This window comes from Dasypus novemcinctus, chromosome 6, assembly GCF_030445035.2.
Source record: "Dasypus novemcinctus isolate mDasNov1 chromosome 6, mDasNov1.1.hap2, whole genome shotgun sequence".
NCBI classification, from domain to species: domain Eukaryota; kingdom Metazoa; phylum Chordata; class Mammalia; order Cingulata; family Dasypodidae; genus Dasypus; species Dasypus novemcinctus.
Window position 1 is genome coordinate 15,654,920 of NC_080678.1, and position 15,171 is coordinate 15,670,090.

Sequence of the window (15,171 nt, forward strand, 5' to 3'; positions counted from 1 at the left end):
GTGTCTTTAGTTAAATCACAACGCTTGGCACACGGTGGGCACTTACTATGTGGTGGTGCTCATACTAAGTAACAAATGAAAACAATCCAGGAGAAAACGGGGGAAAAACTAAAGATATATCCATCCTGACTGGTTAAATTAATTATGTTAGATCCATACAATAGGCCATTATGTAACTGCTAAACATAATGAGATAGAACGGTATGGTATGTCCAGGATAAACTGTTAAGTTGAAAAATAACAGCAACTGTGTATAACAATGCATAGGGCATTCTCCTCTTTTTGGGGAGAGAAAATGAGGCACTCCGGATACATTCACATTTTGTGATCAGAAATGGGAACTTCCTGGAAGGACACACCAGAGACAGTGGATAACAGCTACCTGTGGGTTGGGGAACTGGAGTCTAGGCAGAAAGGAGACTTGTTTTGCATTATACATATATTCGATTGCGTTTTAAACAGGCATCTCCCCGCCACCAGGAAGCCCAGTTTACAACTGACCTCATTTCCATCACTTCCCGCCTGCTTTCTTCATATTTCTCTTTCCACTCTGAGACCTCTCTCTCCTTGGTTATGATCTAGAATCAGGGAGAAGAGAAGAAAGGTGAGCACTAAATGAGGGAATTCAGACCAAGGCAAGGAGTAAGCAAATAAACGTGCAATTAAAATGCTCCATGCCAAATTAAAACTCCCGAGTGTGAGGAAGGGAAAGGCCAGATACCAGAGTCACACAAAGCTCACTGGGGAGTCGCTAAAATGAATACACTTTTCCTTATAAATCAAACAAAAAGGTATGGTTTGCCTGCCATCTCCGCCTGCCACGTTCAGAGGAGCAGGCCTGTCTCAAAAGAGGCAGCCTTTGTGGCCCGGGGCATACACGTTTCTTATTTACACATGGCAGAAACGATCTTTTCTTGGTGCAGCTGGATCTGGCCTTCCTGGACCCGAGGGCACAGTACCTCTGCCCTGGCGAGCTGGAGCGCAGTGCCCAGGTCAGGCTGCTGGTACAGAAGGCCTGGGGGCTTCTCCGCCTCAGACGCCCCGATACGGGAGTACAAGGCTGCTTTGGAAATGGAGACATCTGCTGGGTGGGCAACCTCTCTCTGTGGAATCATTTTTAATTAAAATTTCAAAAAAAAAAAACAACAAGAAACACGTTAACATCCATCATTCAACAAAGAAGATCGTATTCATTGTCTCATGAATGGGTCAGTTAGATAGTTTTGAAACAGAGAACACCGAAAGTATGAGAAAATGCAAAGGCTAATAGATGGGGAAGTGCCGGATACAATCTATGGAAATCTATCATTTTGCACCTGCGCAGGCAGACAAAGAAGCTAATCGTGGTGGGGGCCTCTGCGAGCCAAGGCCTTGGAGTCAGGCACGTCTGGTGCCTGCTTATCCTTGCCATTTATCAGACTCCAAGGCACTCAGGCACAGCATGTGAGAACCAAGGTCAGTCCCCAACAGGCTCTGTTTCCAAAGTAAGAGCTTGCCAGTGAACAGTGTTGCATTCTAGTCTACATTTGTCTAGTTGGGAATAGCTGCTGAGTTGATCGGTTTTGTAAGACTGTTCACGTTTCAATTTGGGGGCATTTGTTTAGCTCTCTTTGAAAGGATGTGATTCACTCAAAGCTTAAAGCTGTCCACAGTTGTCAGTTAACCAATGTCACCTTTGACAAGCTAGCGCTTCCAGGTGCCTTCCAAGTGGTATGGTATGGAGTTATGTTGCCAGTAAGGCTGCTACATTAGCTGGAAACTAGATCAATGGCAATACCCGTATTTGCTGACCCTCAACAAGTGGTGTGATCTCTACCCATGGGACACTGGTCTGCCTGCTGTACAGCCTTCTGTAGGGGAGAGACTCTGGCTTCCTGAGAGTGGGGAGAGGTCTCTGGGCTCCCGTCCGCCCCCTACATAAAACACTCGGCAGTTCTCAACACAGTTGAAATGGGGAGTTAGGAGCATCGTCAATCAGTAGCGTGGGGCTCAGGCTAATTCTACCGCAAATAAACAGCAAACCACCCGCACGCGCAGTCCTATTCATTAACCTCACAGAGCTGGCATGGGCACCAAGTCCAACCACCCCCAGTTACCAAGGCCAGCGCGACATGAAATAATGGTAGCTCAAAAGGCAGAGTGCCCACAGTGGCTTCTTTGGGAAATTTAGGAGAAAAAAATTGAACGGTGGGCGGAACGCTACTATGCATTCTAAAGAGAGGAGTATTTGGGAAAGGAATAATGAGGATCCTCTTTTAAAGGACAGCAGGTAAGATTAAAGAACCAACAGTCACTGGCCCTAAAGGCACGTGTGCAGAATTTCCCCCTTCTGTCACAAGAACAGGCCAGCTTACCCTATTAACGCCTTAGGGAAAACGAACTTGCCAAAGGAGAGGGCTCAGAAAACTGGAGGGGAAGTTTAATGGATAGGACTGGAGAGGTTATTGGTTAGATGGGTTAGTTGTAACATGCCAGGTGCGCTAAGGGGTTTAGGCTGTCCGGGAAGGCAGCGTCTGTTGCATTGGTTTTATGGCCCCGCTTGGCTTAGGAACTTGTGTTAACCCCGCAGGGGAGCCCGAAGGACAAGAGCTGGTCAGAGGGGCGCACACGGCCCCTGCTCCTCCGGACTCTGTGTCACATGGGGCACTGCAGGCTTCCTGCCTCAGGTCCCAAAGGAGCTTCCGTTTCTAGGCCACCTGCCCAGCCCACAAATGAACAGTCCTCAGGAGCGGGGTGGCCTCTCAGAAGAAAGCGCGCCTCACACTAGCTGCTTGCATGTATGGGCTGATCTCTGATGTCTGTAGGTGGTTTCCAAGGTTCTGCTTGTTGTGGGGGCAATTTCTTCGGAAGCAAACGGAAAATGATATACCTAGAGATCAAAACTCATTGTCTGTATTTATGGACAAAGTTTATAAACACAAAATTCTGATTAAGAAAAAAAACCCTGCATACCTATTACTTTTAAAATAAAATAATGTGTTCTCTAAAAAAATAGAAAAATGGAATTTCAAAATGCTAAGGACATTAGACATTATCTAACTTATCCTGACTCTTCTGAAGATGAAAAAAATTGAGGTGCTGAAGGATTTAGCCAAAGGTTTCTCAGTATGAGACTCAGCCCTGACCCAAAAGGAGAGGTACCAAAGATTGTGAAGTGTGTGAAAAAATGAATTTCATTAAAACTAACCATCATAATAGGCAGAAACTAAACATAAACAACACGGGAATTTATGACCTACCCAAATTCTTGAGGAAAACAAGAGAATTCAAATAAACAAATAATGAGCTTTCTGAGCAAATGCAACACGATACTACCAAGCAAGAAATTTACTATTGTCTTTCATCCCAGCCACCTGGGGTGTTCAATAAAAGAACAGATGACTTCAGAATCCATTTGAATTACTGCCTGGGTATCTGTGTGTTAATGAAATTCATCGTACACAAACTGATTTCCCTTGCATCCAAGAACAACTGAAATTGACTGTCTCTCCTTGATGTTTTAAGATTCGATTTAAATCGGCTTTGTTTCCCTCACATAAACCCTGCTACTTGAAAGGGATCAAAAAGTCACTAGAGTCACAAATTAAAATGTGAAATGGCCACAACCCAGACACTTCCAGGCCTTCGATCTGCTCCCTAAATCCGGGCTCCTGCGAGAATCCCGTTCAGAGCTGCAGGCCCCAAGCCAGGGTCCTCCTGACCTTGCAGCTGGGGGCGGGGCCGTCGCTCACCCAGGCGCCCATGGCCTGCACCAAGGCGGGATTCCTGGCTCCAGAAACTGTCAGGGGCTGACTCTGGGGCGCAAGCAACTGTAGACCCGAATCCAGGAAGCATGCGGGCCGAGGATCAGGAGTCAAGGGAGACGGTGGGCCGAGGCTGCTAGGTGTGCCCTGGAGGGTGCCAGGGGTGTCGAGGTCCCATGGCCCCGTGCTGGGCAGGCTCACCCTGCTGCTGCCCTGTCCAAATCTGACAACGGGTGGTTCTCAACCCCTGGAGTAGCAAATACAAGGAAGGCACTCCCTGCCGATCCCTTCTGCCATGTGCACAGAAGCCCCGTCAACCCATCACTCCTTCCTTGGAGGCCCATGAGGCCTCCCAGGCCTTCTTGACACGGGCCTCCAGGCCCTTGGCACACATTCTCCAAACGGGCAAATGAGCCACATGCCAGCCTGTTGTCACCGTCATCTCCAACAGTTTTTGTGGCTTTCTGGCATCATCTCCCTACTTTCGATCTACTGTTAAATGCCGGGGTGGGGGCGAGGGGGGGAGCTCTGAACATGGGGTGAAAGGAGATGCGGGGTGAGATGCCAGGGCTGCCCAGCCCTAACTCCTTGTCCTGCTCACGTAAAACAGGCCAGGACGCTTGCAGGACTCACAGGAGGGAGATTACCAGCATGCCCTTGCAATGATGCCCGTTCCGAGGCCCTCCCCCATTCCCGAAGCTCGACGGTCGCCTGATTCTTGTTTCTCAGTTGTCATCCAGACTCATCCTTCATTCTTTCAATTGGATCCCGCTAATGCAGAAATGTCGACAGCTTTAAGCCTCACAACTGGTATCAATTATGTGCACAAATTAAATCAATCCCCTCAGGCCCGGTGCTCATGGAAAGCCATGCAGCCAGCAGCCCCAGGTTCTGTCCACTCTGCTTGAGGTCAGTGGGAAATTCAGGGCTGCTGCATTACACAGCCACGGGCCCTGGTCAATTTAGTCCCAGCAGGAGCCAACTGTCCAGCCAGAAGTGCCTGGAAGAAAAGTAGTAATGAGGCGACAGCCAGGCTCCCCAGCCCCTGTGGATTTTTCACAGGATTTTTTTTTTTTTTAACTAATGAGACAAAGAAAACCCTGCTGTCATTCTTCAAAGGTTGCCTCCAGCTATCTCTCAGTCTACAGCAGGGGTTCTTAACAAGGGGTCCGTGAGCTTCAATTGAAACTCAAAAAAACATTATTCTTGTGGGGACGTGTTGGTGCGGGTGTGATATATTAAATAATACACGGGATAATGTGGCCTTGGTGAGGGGTTTGTGGTTTTCACCTGCCTGGCATAGGGGTCCATGGAACAAAAAAGGTTAAGAACGCCTGGTCTAAAGGGAAATGGAAGTTTAAATGGCACTCAGAACAACTAGAAAGCCACCTATATCATATTTCATGTTGATTTTCAAGAGATTTCATTTTTGTGTTCACAACAGTTGAAGCTCCTGCTGCTCCAAAGACTGGCCTATCTCATCTGCAGCCGAAATACAGGGGCACAAAAAGGAACAAATTGGATACACATCCACTATTTTCTCTTTCTAGATATCTGCAGTTTCCAATGCTGTGAGAGGCACTCAAGCGTCTATATGAACAAGAAACCCACAGGAAATTAGGTTAATGTAAATGGATCCCTCCGGGCTGGTTAGCTACAGGAAAGAGCATCTACTTTCCACGGGCCAACATCATCAGATCATCAACTTTTTACACAAAGTGATGGATACACGTGACTATGGTAGAGGAAAATGTTCTTTACCCTCCAAGATGGTGTACTTCTAGAAAACACTTCTTTTGGCATGCAATTCTGAAGTACATAAGGAGGTAGCTTGGGCTCCTCCCCAACCCACACTTGGATCATGCAACAATATTTTCTAAATCAAAATGAGGACACATGGTCTGAGAACAGGATGCTACTGAGAGGAAGTCCACTCCCGGCCAATACTCGCCGGCCGCGTCTCCAGCACGGTCTCGGAGGGGAGGGCTGGGGAGGCCCAGGCCCTCCAGAAGCTTTATACTTAGAAATCAGAGCTACTTTTCAGGACATGCTCAATTCGGCCTCAATCTTCTGCCGAGAAACACATCGTATTTCCATTTTCGGGACTTGGAGTTGTCCTAAATGACATTGCAGAGACAGATGCTGGACATTATATATCCTGCCATAACCCACTGAATGTGCTGGGGGAAAGTGTAAACTACAATCCATGTGGTGTAGCAGTGCTCCAAAATGTATTCCTGAAATGCAACGAATGTGCCACAATGATGAAGGAGGTTGTTGATGTGGGAGGAGTGGGGGTGTGGGGTATGTCGGAACCTCTTATATTTTTTTACTGTAACATTTTTTGTGATCTATGTACCTTATAAAAAAGACAATTTAATTAAAAACAAAACTAAAAAAGAACGTCAGCCAATTCATTCTGTCTCAAAGCCAGTCCCCAAGGATACCAAGAAATAAATCTACCGAGGGGAAAACCCTTACTGCTTTCTAAAAAGCTCATTTTCTTGGAAATAAAGCCCCAGTTCATGGTTTGGAACCAGGACAAGGACAGCACTGGCCTGGATTTGCATTCTACCGCTGTCCTGGACCCACAGTCCCCAGTCTGGGCTCCCACGAGTGTGACCACCCTCTTGTCGCCAGGAGAAGGGTCTGGGAGGGGTCTCCCCCCACTCCACGGCCTACTGGCCGGGGAAACCACACTGGGGTGGGGTCCTCAGGGCAGGAGAGGCAGCGGACTCTACTACCGAGGATGGACTGGGGACACCACAGTCCCTCTGCCCAGACCGATGGCTTGAGATGGGCAGGGCGAGAGGCTTCTGCCGGAGACCCCAGTTCTAGTCCGGGCCAAGCCAGAGCACCGCTGTCAGGCCTCAGACCGTCTCCAAGGTTCCATCTCATCTGTAAAATGGGAATCGAATCTGCCTACTGTTGGAGATGCCGTGAACGTCGGATCGGGTAGCAAAAGCAAAGGGCTAGCTACCATAGCGGCTTTCTCTCACTGCACACCTACTGTGTGCTAGGCACAGGGCTGCACTTTCCATGTTGCCTGCATCTTCATGGCAACCTGCAAACTGGCTCTTAGGAGCCACGACTGACTGACGGGAAAGCCCTGGCCTGACCTCACGGCCCGCATTCTGTTTCCTTTAATCCAGGCTGCCTCTAAAAGTGGTCCCAGACATTGCCATCCTCCCTGGAGATGACAGAGGTACAGTCCTTGCACACCTGCCACGAATCACCCACGAGTGAGGGAGACGATGTGGACGCTGGCAGCAGGGCCCGTGGTTTGAGTCCTGGGGCGGCCGCTTGCTAGCTAGGTGACCTTGGGAAAGGTACTGACCCCCCCTGGGGCCTCTATTTCTTCATCTGTAAAACAGGGACAATAATACCTGACTTCAAGTAGTTGTTGTGAGACCTAAATGTGACAACGCACAGGAAGCCGGCACTCCCATAGGCCGGGAAAGCCCCTAATCCCGAAATTTTCAAAAGGGGGTCCATGGACACATTTCAGCAGGCCCGTGAACGCCTTGTAATTAAGTGCCAAATCTCATTAGTATGTCTATTATTCTGGGGAGAGGCCCTAACTTTTTATCGGACTCAAAAGGGGTTGTGGTTTTTTATTTAAAAAAAAAAAAAGGTTGGGAAGTGCTGGCCTCATCTAATTCTTCGGTCTAAAATGTCAAGGGAAAAGCTTTCCTGAGCAGAGCCACGACTTCTGCAGAATTGTCGGGGACGTACTGGGCTGACCCAGGCTGCCAGTCCTGAGGGGTGGGCCGGGCCTCGCAGGGCCACAGGGGCTTCTGCACAGCATCGATACTTCATTTGGCTTGAGGAAAATGTCCTCAAACTTGGAAGCCAGGCAAAAAGGCTTCTTGGTAGCCTACTGACTCCACCCTGGGGCAGTGGATGGCAAATTGCTCCTGCAGGGCCTTTCGCTAAGAAAGCTTATTGTGACACGGCTGCGCCCACTCACCCATGTGTCCTCTGTGGCTGCTTTGGTGAGACAAGGGCAGAGTGGAGTCACAGCGACAGAGCCTCCATGCCCCCAACCTGAAATATGTACTGTCTGACCCCTGCTCTAGAGTAGCACAGAACCTGGGGGCCTGAGGGCCATCTGACTCTAGGAAGAGACCTCTGGTTCACGTACTATTAATATTTTCAATCAGTAAAGTTAGACGTTAACTTATAGAAAGCTGAGCAGCCGCCAATTATTTTTCTTCAATAGAGGAACAAATGATTCTGGAGAAAAAAATAAAAATTTCCAAGGTTCTGGGTTCTGGGGCCAGTATTAGCCAGTTTTATGTCAAATTTTGCAAAAAATCTCATTCTAGCCTTCTTTACCCCAGGGACGGTCCACATTATAGGTTTCTCCTATTTTCCATTCAGCCAGCATTCCACCACCCTGGTTCCTTCATTAATGAGTTAAGTAAGTCTTAGCCATGTGCTCACTAGGTACCGATGCAAGAGTTATGCTTTTAGTTTTTTTGGAAATTATACTTGGTCAGACACTGGAGTTGCCTGCCTATCGGATGGTTAGCAAAGCAGCTTGCTGGACCACGGAGGCACACAAAACATTCTCCAGAGGCAGGTGCACGGCACGCAGCAAACAGGTACCTTGGCGTCCTGGCGGCTGCGGGAAGCCAGGGCAATCTGCCTGGCCAGCTTCAAGGCTTCTATCCTCATGATGGCAAACTCTAACTCCTCCTGCCCGACGGGTGGGTTATGAGCAAACCGTAGGGGAAATACATCAAGACAGGATGTAGATGCTTTCCACATCCAAAGAGGGAAGGCGCCACTCAAACGTGTCATGACAGGTACTCAGGAAAAACACACGCGCCGCGTTTCTTTCACAATTAACACCTCAGCAGATCATGAAATAAGTGTTTAATTTTCTTTTTTAATCACCCTTTCGAATGTCTGTCAGGAAGTATTACACAGTCGAATATGAAGTGATTTTTTTTTTTAAAGTGGGATCAAAATTTTTCCTGCACTGTTTTCTTTCTCTTGGTGGTGGTTCTTTTAATGTAAGGTCAGCCAACAATTTCCATTATTGGAGCTGCATCTCTCAAAACGACTTTAAACAATCTCTCTAGGTTTGCTCTGAACGTCCTAGTCTAGAGGATATCAAATTAAGCTGCCAAATTTAAAGCACAGAGCAGGTGATTGTTTGGGTTCCAGATGCAAGACTGAGTCCAGATGTTATCTCAATGGGAGTCTGAGATAGCCGGAGATATATAAAGAGCTTGTCTCCATGGTGATCTAATACCCTCAATTCAGCAAATAAATCATGGAGACTGCTGTGGGGGCTATCAAGACTCCTGAAAAATGACTGTTTGGGCTCAGTTTCCAAATTAGAATAGAAAGGGTTCATTCCATATATAATCAAACAATTTATATAATTTCGGCATCTGGCATTAACACCATCTATCGGTCTTTGAGAGGAAGACATTCCATTTGGAACATTCTTAGCAGTTGCTTATTAAATCCTGCCTCATTTCCTTTGGGACTCAGGGGTTCATTCTCTACTGAGGTTTTAACAAACTCCCAAAAGGTCATATGTGGGCTACAAACCTGAAGTTTCTGAGCAAATACTGGGGGGTTCTTTTCTGCTAAGTCGGGCTCCAGATAGTCAAGCGTGCCACAGAGAGAGGCTGGGTGAGCCAGCCTGCTGAGGAGGGCGTCAGCAGGGAATAAGGCGCCCTCCGGCGCTGTCTGAACACCGGCAGAGTGGAGCACACGGAAGAGAAATAGAGGAGAGCAGAGAGTGATATCGATTCCAAGCAAGGACCACGCATCTATCAGCTGGACATGTCTGTCTTAAGGCTAAAGAAATTAGCAATCAGGTGCCCATACTTTGCTTTTCTCCTGGACTAATTCCCACAGGCTGACATTGGAGATCCTGAGACTGGCAGATCCAACCCCCTTCCCCTCGCCCAGCGCCCCCCATCCCCACACCACCCAGGCTCCCTAACCAATCAGTGGGAGGAGAATCGGTACCTTTGCGTATTTATTTGGAAATCAATGGGGGAAGGCAAACTAGTTGGTGGGTTTTCTGAACAGACCTCATTAAGAAAATTACAAGTGAAGTTTTGGGAAAAGTCACTTTTTTAAGTAATGGAAAGATAATAAACAAAAGTGTCTCCTGGTAGATCAGAAAGACTTCAAAATTAGAAGTCAACTTTGTAGAAGTTGAACCATGTACAAATCTTTGCAGCATTTATTTGTAAGACTGTCTGACTCATGTCTGAACCCTCTTTTTGCTCACTAGTATTTTCCCAGCATCCAAACCACTGCCAGACAACATAGTAGGTGCTCAATAAATATTTGATGCATGAGCTAAACGAATGGTCTACTAATTAGGAAGAACAAAAGACATGCCCTAAATCCATGGCTTCAAAACCCTTTGAAGCTGCTAGGAGGGAGGTAAAAGAACTTAAGGTCGGTCCATTTTCATTATGCAGAAGAACTTCCCATGAGTGTCATATGATTTGGGAGACCAGATTTAAACTCTCATATCCAGGTCCACAGATGGACACGTGTCACATACTGGGGAGGGAGGTCGCTAGGTGAGGCCTTCAGTTCAGGCAATTAGCTCTGCCCGGCCTCAGCGAAGTGTGGGAGGAGAGAGGTATAGGGCCTAGTTGCAGAAACAGAAGGGCTTTCCCATACCTAAGGCTGGGAAAGTCACCTGTCCCCAAAAGGAGGTGCCCTTGATCTGCCATTCCCTGCCGAGCGCCTGCCCGCCTTCGGGGATACGGAGGTAGGGGCTACTGATGACAGTTGCAGAGCAACAAGCCAGCCTATGGGGCTAACAGTGGGGAAGCAATAACCTTGAAGGCAAGAAAAACACAAATTCTGGTGAAGACAGGGGTCTCCTTGGCTGGCTTCTGTGGGGTGGGGGGCGGGGTGGGGCTCCACGCCAGGCAGCAGGGGATGTTGCTTTGGTGGCAGGATCCCGCTGGCCCGTCCTCCTCGCCAGTGACCCCAGACCCTTCCGACCCTACTTACAATTTCGATCGGGTCTGGAGCTGTCCCCAGGGCCATGGCCTCCAGTTCTTTCTGGGTGGATTTCTCTGGCAGCTGCAGGTGTGGCTCTTGGTTGGGGACCAGCCCCCGTGGGCCGGGATGCTGGATTTTCGCCCCAGCGTTCACAAGGGCTTCAGTCTCCTCAAAGCTTGACCTGAGGGTGCAAAGGGCATCTGTAGGGTCTTCCCATTGAAAATCCCACTGCAATCAGCCAGGAGGCCCTTAAGCCAACATCCCAAGGGATCCTGGACTTTCAGGACCACAGTCCAGAGGGAAAAGAGCCAGGAGGTCAGTGGGTCTCAAGGCTGGGCAGCTAGAGGGAGGGGTGGTCCAGGGCCACCAGGGGCTGCTGATGAGGCTGGGAGAGGAGAGCAGATGCCCCTGGCTGAGGGCTACGGGCTCTGGAGTCAAGCAGGCTGTCGGCTGCTGGCTCTGAACCCTGGGGGAAATGTTGGGCCCTCTGTCTCAGTTTCCTTTTCTGCAAGGAGACAACATATGTCTCTGTGAAGGTGAAACAAGATGCTGCATGTAAAACATTGAACGCAGGGCCTAGCACGTGGTTACTGCGGCTGTGGCACCATCATCACCATTGTTACTGCCATTTTTACCATTCTGGACAGAAATGTGGTCCACAGGGTCAAACTAAATTCTGGAAACAGAAGCAAGAGATTTCCCTTCTGCTCAGTGAAAGGGGCAGGTAGACGAGAACGAGACGGTCCATTTCCCAGAGCAATGCGCCACCCTTACCCTACCAAGGGCTCAGAGCTTGAACCCTGACGAATGCTAAGCTTAACACCCACATTACTAGCTGACGTCTCTCAGGCACCCCGCGGGTGCCAGGCCCGCCCACAAGTGCTCTCCACCCAGCGTTTCTCAGTCCAGTCCTCCTGCTGGCTTAGCGAGACAGGGGCTGCTCCTCCCAGTGCAGAGCTGGGAGATGCTCCATAACCTGACTGCCACATCTACTCGTCACGCGAGGCCTGCAGGGTCTGCATTATCGTCACCGTCATCTTCCGGGAAGGGGAAGTACCCCGTGACATAAACGGTAAGAATCGGAGACGGGACGCAGGCTCTGAACGCTGGGGCTTGCCGCCTCCCCGTGGGGAAAGTGACAAAACAACGGGTTGTGCGCTGGGGTGTGGAGGGTGGAGGCTGAGACACAGAGACGTGGGCTGCTTTGATAGGTGCCGACAAGTCAGGACCACCTGCTCGGAATCCTCTCGTTCCGGAAGCCTCTTACCCTGAACAAGGTGTCGGGGACTCCGACATCCGGACCGGAGGGGTCTTGACTGGGCTCTCCTGAGACGTGTCGAACATAAGGTACAAAGCCTGCTTCTTCGGGGAGGCGTCGTCGTGCTGTGGAGACCAAAACCACGTGGTCAGCGTGAGGTCAGCTGGCCTTAAAACAGAGACGAGAGCCAGGGGCTCCTCAACACAGAAGAAATGGCTTATCAGGGAAAGTCTTCATTTTTCTGGCATCACCAAGAAGAGGGAGAAAGGGGATGCTGGAGAGGAGAGAAGGGGAGGGCGGGAGCGAGGTGGAGGGAAAGCGAGCGTGCTGCGGCTGCGAGGGAGAGGGGAGAATGGGTAAGGGCTGGGGGTGCTGGACTGCGCCTGGCCCATCCATGTTCCCTGGCTTTCTCTGGGCCACGAAGCGGGGGTGGGGATGAATGGAGGTGGGAGGCAGGGGTCCCGGTCCAGGACACCGGGAGCTGCTGGCACACGGTGGAGGGCGGGAGGTGTGTGTGAGGAGCAGCGCCATCGAGGCAGGCCAGTGGAGCGCTGAGAAGCGAGCAGAGCACGGGGGCTCGGCCTGAAAGGACAACGGCTCTTTTCTGCGAAGGTGGGCAAGAGGCGGCTCTGAGCAGAGGGCGCGGCACAGGCGGAGGAGACTCATGGCAGGTGCAGGTCACGAGAGCACCTCAGCCCGAGCAGGGCATGGGGGGTGCACGGCTACAAGGGGCAGGAGGAAATGGGGGGGGTGGTGGAGCTGGGACCTCAGGCCTAGGAGCGGGGCCTGGAGGCTGTTAGCAGGGAGCCCTGCCTGGGATCCCCAAAGAAGCCCTCGCAATGACCAGCACGTGCGCTGCTCTGCACCTGCTGAGCGTCCGTGAGCGGCTCTGAGGTACCTGAGATACCTGCGCAGGGCTCGCTCCTCAGGGAAGCCACCCCCGAGGCCTTCCGGTGGAAGAGGGGTCCCTCACGGTTTGAGTCCATTTAAATCAAAGATAACAAAACACGTGGATGTTGCACTTTGGTGATAAAATGTCTCATACTCCATAATATGTTCTTTTCCAGCAGTCAGACCTCTGGTGGCCTCGACTCTCTGGGACACTGCTGCCCCAGAAGCGAGCAAACCCGGTCGTGAGCTGCACCAACGGCAGGGATGATGAAGCTGCTGTGCGCCTTCCTTTGGGGACTGTGATTTGATCGACTTGGTACTTGAGTTAAGTCTGTCTGCGGGTACATTTTCCTGTCCCACCTTTGGGCAGTCTAGAAAAGCAACTCTAGCATCTACAAATGATGCAAAGAAAGACAGAGATAAGGTTACCGTGGCCAGACACGTGGTGTCCCAGCCCTGCCTCCAGCAGGGGCGCTGAGCTCACACTGGATGGAACTCACAGCGGCAGCTGACAGCCAGGGAAGACAGCTGCTTATCACGGCCACTTAAAATGAAAAAGAGCTAAGCCTCACTTACATACAAAAAGGAATTTGTAGAAAACCTCTACTGTCACACCTTAAAAATAAGAAATCAGACTAGTTCTTTCTTGGTCTAGGAAGTGATTCTGTCAGGAAGCCTAACTACATTCTCTCATTGTCTCCCTGAAAGCACCATATGAAGTAGACTGAGGACAAACCTCCTTCTCCAGCTTATTTTCCTCCATGGGCACACCCTGGATTCTGTGCCACAGAGGGTCCCTCAACTGGGGTCTGAGCCCACAGGGATGATCGTACAGGGGAGGAGGCAGCTGCGTGTCATGACAAGGGGCAGAGAAGGGAGCAAGTCCCCTGGCCAGCCGAGCGGAACTTACAGGTAAGGAGGAGCCAATTTTCTCCATATATTCGATTTCATAGGAGTTTCTGTAATCCAACTCTGCAAAGAAACAAAAGGTGGATCAGTGCCAGAGGAGAACAAATGGAAAACGGTGGGCAGGGCAAGGTGGGTCTTGGAACAAAGCTCTAAGCTTTCTGAGAAGGCCGGCTGATGACTGACTTCTCAGACAGCCGAGGGAGAGGCTCAGCTACACTGAGCCAAATGGTAAACCTCTTGCCGTGAGGGGCTTCTGCCATCTGGCAAATCTGAAGGAGCCCCAAGGGAATGAAAAGGCATGAACAAGCACGCGGTTGTGGATGAATTTCAATGTTTGCACCACGTTTTCAGATAAAATAAAGTTAAGCCCTTTAAGATGTGGACAAATTCTTAGGAGCCTCTGAATCTCCATCGTGAAGGAAAGTCTCTTCCAGATCTATCCCTTTCCAAGTTTAGGACCCCAGGACTGTCATTTTATTGTTCTGTCCTAGATTAAGTTGAGAAGGTAACAGTGAATCAGCTGCTCCTTTCTCCAAGGTATCACTATCATTGCAAAGTCATTATCAGTTGGGGTGCTTGATTCCTCCATAACTCTCATTTGTCCTCTGTAGAACTCAGGACCAGATCATAATGGTCTGTACCTGGGAACTTAACTCCAGCCACAGGCTGAAGTAAAAGAAACACAGATATCGCTCCTTCAGGGTTTGTAAGAGAAGAGTCACCAGTCACCTAGAACATTTCCCAAGATTCTGCTAGTGCCAAATCAAGTTTCCACATGCACACACCATTGAAAGTCCAAAATATCAAGAAATGACCTATTTCAAATTGAATGGTTAACTTCAGGCTGCAAAGACCAGAGACTAGAAATCCCACTGCCAAACTCAGTTTCCCAGATGGTTCCATATGGAAACCCAGCTCTGCCACTCAACTGAATGCCCTCATCCAGTAAACAGCTTCTGAGAGCCTGCTCTATGCCTAGCACTCCCTTGGGCATAGAAGAAATGATTGGGAATGAGGCCAAAGTAAAGCCTGTCCTCAGAGAGGCACATCTGGAGCTACAAGATGGCACATGTGATCTGCTAACAAACCAGCTGTGCAAGAGCCTCAGTGACAATCCATAAAGCCTAGAGGAAAAAAAGTATAAATAGCAGTTGTGGGTAAAACCCCACTATTTATACTTATAGTTGAAGGCATTATTCAAGAAAGGATTCTTTATTATGAGTTTTAAAATGAGATAGATCCTGGAAGACTTTCTTAAAACCTGTAAGGTGTGTATGGCTGTGGCCAAATAAAACCCAAGCACTTCATCAAGTGGACAAATGTTCAGGTGCCTCTGTATTGCAATGCAGATGCATCTTTCTAGCAGGCACATCT

At 49.5% G+C, this 15,171-nt stretch overlaps 1 protein-coding gene across 4 annotated transcripts in view; it reads right to left on the reverse strand.

The window, feature by feature from the left end:
- TACC2 (transforming acidic coiled-coil containing protein 2) overlaps window positions 1–15,171 on the reverse strand; it is a 226,948-nt gene that overhangs the window by 13,251 nt on the left and 198,526 nt on the right. For all 4 annotated transcript variants that reach the window (XM_058298235.2, XM_058298236.2, XM_071215642.1 and 1 more), the window contains 7 exons: window positions 13,799–13,860; window positions 12,007–12,122; window positions 10,749–10,920; window positions 9,312–9,452; window positions 8,355–8,444; window positions 960–1,103; window positions 502–578 (listed from right to left, as the gene is read on the reverse strand). In XM_058298235.2, coding sequence (XP_058154218.1) covers window positions 502–578; window positions 960–1,103; window positions 8,355–8,444; window positions 9,312–9,452; window positions 10,749–10,920; window positions 12,007–12,122; window positions 13,799–13,860 — 802 coding nt within the window. The remainder of the gene's footprint in view (window positions 1–501; window positions 579–959; window positions 1,104–8,354; window positions 8,445–9,311; window positions 9,453–10,748; window positions 10,921–12,006; window positions 12,123–13,798; window positions 13,861–15,171) is intronic.